This window comes from Sebastes fasciatus, chromosome 2 (assembly GCF_043250625.1).
Source record: "Sebastes fasciatus isolate fSebFas1 chromosome 2, fSebFas1.pri, whole genome shotgun sequence".
NCBI classification, from domain to species: Eukaryota; Metazoa; Chordata; class Actinopteri; order Perciformes; family Sebastidae; genus Sebastes; species Sebastes fasciatus.
This window is the reverse complement of record NC_133796.1, coordinates 4,603,358-4,615,376: the sequence shown is the minus strand read 5'-3', so window position 1 is coordinate 4,615,376 and position 12,019 is coordinate 4,603,358. Positions and strand designations below refer to the sequence as shown.

General features: G+C 37.0%; 1 protein-coding gene across 1 annotated transcript; it reads left to right on the top strand.

Annotated features, from left to right (window-relative positions):
• The first annotated feature begins 6,011 nt into the window (after positions 1-6,011).
• On the top strand, positions 6,012-12,019 carry LOC141761686 (hatching enzyme 1.2-like). The gene is made up of 8 exons (XM_074625234.1): positions 6,012-6,077; positions 6,561-6,582; positions 7,845-7,979; positions 8,119-8,236; positions 8,780-8,958; positions 10,042-10,123; positions 11,213-11,377; positions 11,959-12,019. Exons 1-8 carry the CDS (start codon positions 6,012-6,014, stop codon positions 12,017-12,019), a joined length of 828 nt encoding a protein of 275 aa, XP_074481335.1.

Sequence of the window (12,019 nt, the reverse complement as noted above, 5' to 3'; positions counted from 1 at the left end):
CTATGACTTTTTTATGACTTTTTATGGCATATTATACTATGACTTTTTTTTACGTTTTTCAACATATGACTTTTTTTACAACATACTGCACTGACTTTTAATGATGTTTTTCAACAAACTATACTACTCATTTTTTTATGACGTTTTTTTACACAAATATATTTACAAAAGTCAATACAGTCCAGTATAAATTCTGTTTTTTTACGGTGGATTTTCCAATAAACTATTGTCAAGTGCAATACACGGTTAAAGCCACTAGAGAGCAGGGCAGTACATAGTTTTGCTACAGTAATGTATGAGGGGATCAAAGTTAAAGTCTTTTTATGTGATAAGAGAAGAACTATAATTGCAATTTTTCTCATTGATGTGTGTGAATTTAGTTTTCAAAAGATAAACTGCATCGTGTACGGCCATTTACCTTTTTAAAGCAATCCCTTCATTATTATAATTTTCATTATTATTATTTAGTATTATTATTTATTTATTTATTCTGTATTGTTTATATCTTGATGTTTGCACTATTTTAACTTATGTATAGCACTTTTGTAACTATGTTTGGAGAAGTGCTATACAAATAAAGTTTATTATTATTATTATTTGTTTGGTAATAACTTTTAAAGAATGACGGCTGGTGTGTGCGGGGCAACAGGGGAAGGACTCAAATGCAGATAGTCCAGGTAAAAATTAAGAATTTCAGTGATTAGCTGAAGAAAATCAGCTTACAGGTAGGTGCAGGTAGACAGGCGGGTAGATAGACAGGCAGGTGCAGGTAGTTGTTTCTGTAAAGCACTTTGAATTGCCCTGTTGTTGAAATGTGCTATACAAATAAAGCTGCCTTGCCTTGCCTTGCCTTGCCTAGACAGGCAGGTGCAGGTAGACAGGCGGGTAGACAGAAAGGCAGGTGCAGGTACAGGTGTCTGGAAAACAGAGACATGAAACAACAATGTTGGGTAACACAAATGTCATGGTAATTTGGTGATAATTAGCAAGTAACCTATTTGAAATTTCTTTGGAATTACTGCCAAATTACCCCAATATTTACCTCAATATGTATCGAAAGTTACTTTATTATAAACATTATTTAATAATTATATGCTTAAATAGAATATAATGGTAAAAATAGGGCCCTTAGGCTTGAGAAGCGGCTGCTCTTCATCGGAGGTGGAAAACCAAAACAAATCTCACCATTGTGTGACTTATTGTCTACACAAATGTAACCTGGTAGCTAATGTCATGATTGAATGAAGTTATTTTCTAATTATCATCTATTTATCAACAGACATTGAAATAAAGCATATCAATTAACTTTGTATTCTTTTCCTGGAAATGTATTAACTAAATTACCAGCTATAGCAGAATATAATTATTAAATATTGTTTATAATAAAGTAATTTTTGCTCAATTTTTAGGTAAATATTGGGGTAATTTGGCAGTAATTCCAAAGAAATTTCAAATAGATTACTTGCTGATTATCACCTAATTACCATTAAAATATGCAGACCTGTAAAAGGAAGTCTTACCGTATTTAGCACAGCACATTTTATGGTTGTTGCATTACTGAATTAACCTGAAACACAGGTATCACGTACATACTGTACTTGAGTTACATGTAACTAGGACACAAAACTGCACCCCAGAGCAGCCCTGGACACACCCTTCACTCCAGTCACATCTCATCACATGTACTTACATACCATTAACATGTGTGCACGAGAGCAGAGTGGCAATTACCTGTGGTGGAAGTACTCAGATCTTAAGTATACAGTGTACAAATACTGTATGTTACAAGTGAAAGTCCTGCTTTCAAATCAAGTACAAAAGCATAGCATCAAAATATAATTAAAGGTACTCATTATGCAGAATGGCCCATTTCAGAATCATATATATTATATTATTGGAATATAATTATTGATGTATTAATTTGTTTATCACTTTAATGTTACAGCTGGTAACGGTGGAGCAAATTTTAATTACTTTAAATACTGTGGAAAGCTTGTGAAATTAAATGTATTTGTTGATCATATTTTGTATTTATAATCTGCAAAGTAACTAAAGTTGTCATAAATACATGTAGTGGAGCACAAAGTACAATATTTCCCTCTGAAATGTAGTCGAGTAGAAGTATAAAGCAACATTAAATGGAAATACCCAAGTAAAGTACAAGTACTTGAGTAAATGTACTTAGTTAATTTCCACCACTGGCATTTACTAAAACCAAATGTACAGTATTCCAACTGGCTTTGTGCCAGCAGATGTCTCTTCCTTATACAGAGGTTTAACATGTGTAGTAGACAGTGGTGGAAAGTAATTAAGTACATTTACTCAAGTACTGTGCTTAAGTAAAATGTTGAGGTACTTACATAATATGTAAGTAATTACATTTTATGCTGCCTTTTACTTCTACTCCACTACATCTCAGAGGCAATTTTTTTTTACTTTTCACTGCCCTATATTTATCTGACAGCTTTATTTACTTTGCAGATACTAATTATTAAAGACAAAATATAATCCACTAATAAATTAGGATGTATTATCGTGCACTGACACTGAAACAGGATCCTGTTTCTGTTTAAATCTGTACACATTATAACATACCTTTCAATCGTCAGTCTGGTTGAAGCATCGTACAGCGTTTTGTTCTCCATGTACAAAACAAAATAGTATCCATATGTAAAGAGGACTTTCTACAACCTAAAAGCATGAAAGACCATTCAGACATATAGAGTCGTCCTCTAAAACATCTGACTGGAATCAATTAAGTTGTTGCAACTTGCGTTTTTTAGGTTGTAACCGGCTCAGTTTTAAAGCTAAAGTGAAGATACTGGTATCGTATAAAACTATATACTATACTAATACTAGCTTGTCGCAGAGGAGGCTAAATAACGCTCCAAACTGACACTAAATTTTGGCGAGGAAAAACTGGCATGGCCATTTTCAATATTTTGACAATATCTGCCATTGTTTTGTGTTGTTAATTGATTTACAATAATAAATATATACAGTACATACATTTGCATAAAGCAGCATATTTGCCCACTTCCATGTTGATTAGAATATTAAATACTTGACAAATCTGCCTTTAATGTACATTTTGAACTATGGACAACCATGAGATTAATCGCGATTAGATATTTCAATCGATTGACAACCCTAGTTTGAAGAAAATACAGTCTAATCCCGGTATAAACAGTACATACACATTCTATTTCTTCATTTCACATGTCAATCACTGCTGTAACCTGCTGAGCCAGAAAGCTGATGAATAACTCAAGATGCTTCCTTCTCAGCTTCACTGCTAAACTGGAGAGTTGATGGGTCGTTTTATTTGCAAGTTCCTGTTTTCCTGTTTGCTCCTTCAATTTAAAACTCAGATTAACAAGTTATAGACACCTAAAATAAACAAAATACACCCAAAGCAGCGTGTTCTTACAGCTTTGCGGCAACAGTTTGGGGACGGTCCTTAGCTGTTTCAACAAGACAAAAGCAGGGCCAGTTGCATGCAATTAGACCTATTCTTTGTGTTAGATATAACATGAAGTTAGACTTGCTGTAGACACTTTAATTTAACTGTTGAAGCATCCCTATGAGTGAATAATGCAGGAATGACTTAGATAACCTGTCATGCAATGCTTTATGGGTGAAGTAAGACACTTCAGGTTCAATGTTAGCAAAAAGTAATGGATAAACTGTTGAAATAGTTATCTAAAAGTTAGCTAAAAGTATTGGATGAACAGTTGAAATAGTTAGCTAAAAGTTAACGTTAGCTAAAAATAATGGGTAAACAGTTGAAATAGCAGTTTTGTTGCCTAATCCTAACCAAGTCCATCTTTTCTTAAACCTAAGTAGTTTGTTGCCTAAGCCTAACCAAGTCGATCTATTCCTAAACCTTACTAGTGTTAGTTTGAAAAGACTGAAGTGGAACTTGACACATGCGTCACATGTTACTGGACATTCGTAGGAAAACGCACAAAAAATACGTTATTGAAAGTCGTGCTGAGCGTCACGGGAAAAAAAGGGAAATATGTACACCAATCAAGTAGATACAATTTTGTGACTATTTCACTGTGACTGACTGTGTTGAACAATGTTGTGCTACTTGCCTTTGCCATTGAGAGACGAGAGTTGTTACTTGCAGCGCTGCAAGATGTCGCTGGCCATAAAGATCTAAAAACTTCTGAGTTGGACAGTCTCTTTACATACTGACCCGTCTCAGCCGGAAACGATGGTCACAAAATCAATCTTCTTCCCATTCAAAACCTGCTTGGTTCCTTCTCACTGTGGAAAGTTGACTTTCAAGTCAACAAAAGTTGTTTTTCATATTGTGGTATGATAATTGAAGCTTTAGAGAAAGGGAATGTCCTTGAAGGTCACACTGTGCACACTGGGGGAGTTCAATGTAAACAGACGGGTTTTTGAAAAGTGGAAAAAACCCAAATGTGACAGTTTCAGTTGGGTTAAAGACAGACATGTCAACTGCAGTCTGACTGATGACCTGCCTGAACCACAAACATGTATTTGACATAGCATATTTCACTTTGACTGTTGTCACAGCTTTTGATTGGCTGGTTAAGTGATCCTTCCATAACCTATACTTTCCGCTCTCAGTCATTTAGCTTGGTATGCTTCATTACGTCTATACAATAACTTGACGGTACAATGTGTTCAACCAACCCGATATCATGGGAGGGCGTAAATACAGCAGCACGAACCTTGAAGGACATTCTGCATGTCACGATACAGCCTAGAGACACACGGAAAGGCATGTGAATGACAGGATTGATGTGCAACGCAAAAACATGTGACGAGGACGCCGTTTGTGCTTTAGGCGTGTCATTTTAGCAACATGTTGTACTGACTGAAATGCAATGACCTAAAATTAAAGATGGAGAAAGACCACTTATGGTGGGCGGGAGGTGAGGTGGATGGGTACAACAAACAATACTTCAACTATGAGACAAGGTGTTCGAGAGGTGTTTTGTTCTGCAGGTGACGTTATTGAAGCCTGTCACGTTTTGTGGTTTTGTGCTTTCCGAACTGATGCAACATTGTTTCCGTACGTAGTTTACTTAGTTTGTGTACTTATTTCAAGCCCAACCATGATGTTTTTCCTAAACCTCACTAAATGGTTTCGTTGCCTCAACTTAAGTGAGTGGTTTTAGTTAACTTAAATAAACACGTGTAATATTCACACCTCAGCGAGGCAAAACGTGACATCGTGTTGCATGATGAGGCATTTTAGGCTTTTCGCGTGTCATTTATACGCCATGACGTTACCGTGAAACAAACAAGGCAACAAAATCCCTTATTTAGGTTCTGGAAAAACGTCATGATTGGCTTAAAATAAGAATATGTAAACTAAGTAAAATATGTACCATATGTAAACACAACGTAACTTCAAAATAACTCAACACTGAAAGAAAGAGGATGGCCGGGATTCTCCTGGTTGAAAGTCCTGTGTTTGTTGGACCCATCCACCTCCCCTCCTGGCCACCAGAAAGAAGTCTCTCATTTTTTATTTTACGTCACTAGCTCTGAACGCAGCATATTCACGCGGATGCATTTGCATTACAATCAGTACAGACAGCCAAAATCATTGTTTGATAACAGTAAAATAACTATCAACTAAATTTTTACATAAATGATGCTTATACATCAATGCATCAGTAATAATTATCCAACCAATGGGCTATTTTGGTGCATGATGACATAATGGCATAATTACTAAATACCTCCTGGAAAATGAATCATGTGTACATTAAGTATTTGAATGACAGCTGAGTGCAACAGATAATGATGAATCCACGGACACGCCCTCTGTCATTCACCTATAAAAAGCGACGGGCTGAGCACCTGCAGCATCGAGCATCAGACTCAACAGGTGCAACAAGTAAACTCCTTTCATCTCTTTCTTATTCTTTTTGTTCTTAACTTATTGTATTTAGCACTATAACTTCTTTTTTAACCACCAAACACTGTTCACATTTTTACTTTATTTACAGATTGAACTCAAGATGACCACCGTCATGACTCCAGTTTGCCTTTTCCTCCTCTTCCTCTCGGTGACGGCCGCTCCTCGGGTAAGTCTGACTCTTTTAACACTGGGATTAAAGAAAAAAAGTCCTCAAAATCTCTATTTTTATTGAACTAAAAGAGAAAAAAAAATGGTATGAGCTTGATGCTTTTTTGAGATTGTTCAGCTGTTTTTTAAATCATTTATGAATCTTTAAGATGGCGGAGAATTGTCAAAATCTGGGATAAAAATAAATCCTCAAAATCTGGGATAAAAATAAATCCTCAAAATCTCTAAAAATTAATTTTGTTATGAGCTTGATGCATTTTTGAGTTGTTTTTTAAAAATCATTTCATGAGCTTTTAAGATGGTGGAGGATCGTCAAAATCCATAAATAAGCATTCTTTAATATACTTGAATGGAATTTTTTAGAAACAAAGCACATTATTTGTTTATTTATTTCGTTTATTGGTTTTCACTTTGCAGAAACTGCATAATCGTTAGAAAACATGATTTTAAAAATGTGCATTGTTGTGCTTTTGTTTTGCAGGGTGCAATTGTTGATGACACAGGTGAGTTTAATAATGGAGAATTCCCCCAAATATTGAAATGAAAATGTACATCTTCTCCGTTCCTCTCGATTCACATCTGACATGTGAGTAATTTACAAGCTAAGCTGCTGCTAATAGTTTCTGGTATCATCTGGTTTTCTTTCAGAAGAGTTATTGGTGGAAACAGAATCAACCACTGAAGAAATCGAGCGAGTGAACGAAAACTTAAGTAAGACAAATTTTTATATAACTTATAAATACATGATGGCGAAAACACAGACATTCCCACTTTATGAGAATCACATGCAGTTTTATGAATGCAGCATAAATGTGTTATTTTCTATTCTAAAATGTTGTATTTGAGTATTTCTGCATACTGGGGTCCCTAAACAGTCTTGAATTACATAAATTGGGTATCACAGTAAAGCTGAGACTCTTGTGTGTCAAATGAGCCCAACTGTATTCATGTGTGATGATGTTAGTCCCCATAGGAGCCATTTCATTGTAGTGAGACCATTTTTTTCAAACTTGACCTCACTTTATGAAATGACCTGTGGTGACCTCTGAGATAATCACAGACTCATGAAACTTTACAGCCACAAACTAGAGACCTAGAGCATTCAGAGGATGGATGGATCAAACTAGAGACCTAGAGCATTCAGAGGATGGATGGTTTTCCTAGCTAGATTGACAATGAGGGGGTTTCTGAGCAGTTTACACAACAGAAGCACCCGTCATCCAATCGCCGAAACATGCAATTCTTGCAGAAATCCTTAAAATGTCTTGGTGTCTTAATGTGTTATTTGGAGGGATTATTGGTCATTTTTATCAATTCTCCAGTGGTAAATTTTTTTTTTAAATTAGCACCAAATCTGTGTAACAAATGGTATCAAGCCAAACATTGCTGCAACAACTTATGAGACCCAATAGAGCATGGGGATGGTCATCATATATTTCTATCATAATGTTCTAAACCCTTATACGCTTTTACAATTCATTTTAATTCATTCATTCATTTTTATTTCTGATTTATGACTAGAACAATTTGACACACAGTGCTGAGCTGCATCTCAAATTATCTTCAGGTATTCAGGTCTTCAGCTATCTCCCCCTAAAGACCCCCTGTACCCCTCTAAAAAAGAGTAGATTAGGTATATAATGTGTGTCAGAGGGTTAATCAATAATGGGAAAAAAAGCCTTTGCTCATTGGTCGATGTCCATCAAACATGTAAAACTCCAGATTCCTGGTGTGAATATTCATATAAGTGTCTGTTTATTTGTAGCAACAATCCTACGGGACGGCGACATTATGCCAAATACGCGGAGGAATGCATTACTCTGCTCGTTTAAAGGCTGCAGGTGGCCCAAGTCTAGAAACGGCAGGGTATATGTGCCCTATCTCATCTCCTCCAGTTACAGTAAGTTGCAGTGACCTTTTTGCCTCCTAAAGAAACAGTCTAGTCAAAATCAGCTTTGTTTGGTATGTGAGTTACTAAGGTGGAAGGAAGGCCTGTTTAAGGAGAACACTTCTCAGCAGCCTGTTCTTTGTCTCTGTAGCCAGAGACGAGACAATCATCATCGTCAATGCCCTGAACAGCTTCATGACTGACACCTGCGTTACCTTTGTCATGAAGACCTGGCAATGGGATTACCTTGACTTCTTCCCTGGATCTGGGTAGGAACATACACCAACACACACACACACACACATACAGGTTTATAGACAATATCAAGACTTTTGAAAAAGACGTGACAAATGGGGCCGTGCTTTTCCCAAGGTCCTAGAGACCTGGGAATCAAAGTGTTTCCGAGCCATGCTTCTATGAATACATCCATCTGCTCATATTTTGTCTAAGGTATATTGAAGGAAGGTAAACCACGAGTTGCGAAAACGTGCAAAAATTATTGCAAGACTCTCTGCTTGATGACCTATCCTAACCTTAAAGGGATAGTTCGGGTGTTGTAGGTGTATTACTGACAGTAGTTGACGGTTGGTGTGCCCCAGTTTGGATAAACAGACAGGAGCACCGACAGCACAGCAAAGCAATACAGTGCCGGGGATGGCAGAACAACTTATTTTAGCCACCTAAAATAAAGACACACTTAAATAAACAAAAAAAAAAGCGATATCCGTTTAAGTGTACGCTATATTTAGAATATTTTTAAAACAATACCTGTTTTTTTCACTGTGATTTCACTGTGTACGTGTGTCTGACAGGTGTTGGTCCTACCTGGGCCGTACGGGAGGAAGACAGCCCATCTCCCTGCAGCAACGGGGTTGCGTGTACAAGGGCACGGTGCAGCACGAGGCTCTCCACGCTCTGGGCTTCCACCACGAGCAAGTCCGCTCTGACAGAGACCGATACGTCTCCATCCTTACCCAGAACATCAGGCCAGGTCAGCTATCCCGCGAGAACCTTTATTTCACAGTCCTGGTTTCATGTGTTTCACAATGAGATGAGAACAATGGAGGGGTGAGTTTATAGCTTATTGACTGAAGAGTCACCAATAGAGAGGCGGTCCGGTGGATCACCATGGGACCTTATTTCAGAAAAAATAGGTACGGTGGTCAACGACAATTTGATCCTGTTTGAATTGCGCCATGAATCACACAAAGGATGTTTGTCAATTTAAAACATAATTTTTCAAGTAAAGAAAGCCGCATTTTGATGTAAATGGTAAATGGAATGCATTTATAGAGCGCTTTTCTAGTCTTCCGACCACTCAAAGCGCTTTACACTACATGTCAGTATTCACCCATTCACACACTGATGGCAGAGGCTGCTAAGGTGCCAACTTTGCCCATCAGGATCTAATCTAAATACTCATTCACACACCGATGGCTATGCCTTCGGGAGCAATTTGGGGTTAAGAGTCTTGCTCAAGGACACATCGACCTGTGACCCGGAGCAGCCAGGGATCGAACCACCGACCTTCCGATTGGTGGACGACCTGCTCTACCCTCTGAGCCACAGCTGCCTGTTAGTAGCTTTGTCGTAGTATCATTTAGTTTTGTGTGAAACCGCTAAGTGATCTACAGCTCTCGTCTCGCACAATATACATCACCAACACTAGCTAGCTAGCTAACTTAGCTACGTTTCACGCACAAATGAAACATTATCTGACCTGATGTGTTTTATGCACCTGGATCTGGAATATTGATATTTCACTTGTATTGGTATTGACTACTAAATTTCTGGTATTCTCGCTTGTTTTGCTCTCCTGATCACAGAACTTAAATTTCACTTTAATTCAATGTAAGCAAAAGCCAATAATGTCAGTACACAACCTTTGAGGTTATCTAATAACCAAATAGAAGCCAGACTTATATCTACATATAACTGCAGAAAGGAAGATGGTTTGCCGTCAGGGCAGCCAAGATATAAACTAGTATGTAAACTCCTGATTGCACGCACCAGGTTATAGAAAGTTGCAGAAGGTTGCACTGTCACTGAAGAAGAAAACTCTCCCTCTCTACAGGAGCTGAAGGAAACTTCAAGAGGCAGAAGACTAACAACTTGGATACTCGCTATGACTTCAACTCTATCATGCACTACAGCAAGTAAGTGTGTCTGTGTGAGTGCGAGCATGTGTGTCTTTGGAAATATAGTCAGTGGTGGAAGAAGTACTCAGATCTTTTACTTAAGTAAAAGTAGCAATACTACATTGAATAATGTTACATTAAAGTCCTTTATTCAAAATCATACTCAAGCTAAAGTACAAAAGTATGAACATCAAAATATAACTAATATTTAAGTACTCATTAGGCAGAATGGCCCATTTCAGATTCAAATATATATATATATATATATATATATATATATATATAAAAATATAATATTACTGGATTATAATTAGTGATGCATTAACATTAATGTGTGCATGATAATTTTGCAGCTGGTAAAGGTGGAGCTAATGCTAACTAATACTCTGTGTAGCTAAATCTATAATAATACTAGGGCTGTCAAAGTTAACGCGATAACAACGTGTTAATGCAAATTCATTTTAATAACACTAATTTCTTTAACGCATTAATGCAACTTGCTATTTTTAGGTTTTAGCGGGCTCAGTTTTAAAGCTAGAGGGAAAATGTGGTATCATATGAAACTATAAAACTTAAAGAATCCATTGGTACTAACCATGTCATACTAGCTTGTCAGGAGAAAGGGTAAATAACGCTCCACATTTAAGCAATATTTTGGCAAGGAAAAACTGTCCTGGCCATTTTCAAAGGGGTCCCTTGACCTCTGACTTCAAGATATGTGAATGAAAATGGGTTCTCTGGGTACCCACGAGTCTCCCCTTTACATACATGCTCACTTTATGATAATCACATGCAGTTTGGGGCAAGTCAAAGTCAAGTCAGTACACTGACACACTGACAGCTGTTGTTGCCTGTTGGGATTTGTATATATCGTAGAACAAAACGCTAAAATCTCTAAGCTTATTACAGTCATCTAACTAAAGAACCCATTCAAAAAACTCACTGACTTCCAGACGAGGGAACAGGAAGTGCTATAATGCTAACTCATTTCAGGGTTTTAGGACTCATTCCTGCAGCGCTGTTTACAACATCAATTGTGAGTTTTGAGCCAGTGTGTTTGTGTTCAGCTCTATATAACAACAATCTTGTGTTTGTGTGCTCCTCAAGGTACGCATTCTCCAAAAACAGGCAGCCAACCATCGTCGCTAAGCGCAACCCTAACCAAAACCTTGGAGGAGCCAAAAAGATGAGCAAAACTGACATCCTTCGCGTCAACAAGCTTTACCAATGCAGTGAGTGGAAAATTAACACTATATTCTGTAAAACTAAAAGGTAACAATTCATTTTACGGGTCTACAAATTGTATTGTTTTAATTAAAGTTAATTGATATGCTTTATTCCAATGTCTGCTGGTAAATAAATAATAATTAGCAAATAACTTATTTGAAATATCTTTAAAGAATTTACATTACATTACATTAGCTACCAGGTTACATTTGTGTAGACAATGAGTCAGACAATGGTGAGATTTGTGCCTGATCAGAAGTGTCTTCTATTAGTTTTGATTTTCCACCTCCGATGAAAAGCAGCCGCTTCTCAAGCCTAAGGGCCCTATTTTAACCATTATATGTTATTTTAGCACATCATTATTAAATCATGTTTATAATAAGGTAATTTTTAGGTAAATATTGGGGTAAATTGGCAGTATTTCCAAATACATTTCAAATAGGTTACTTGCTAAATATCACCTAATTATCATGAAATTTACGGACCTGCAAAATGAAGTGTTACCTCCTAAAACACAGTGAACATATCCCACTACACTGACTGGGTTACCATGTAACATAAGAACAAGGAAAATAAATATTGATATGAGATATTAATCAGAATCTGATTGTTTGTTTCCTAACCAGGGTGAATGACGGAAGGAAAAGGGTCGACCTCCAGATAACTTCAACTCTCGGCTTGTCGTGA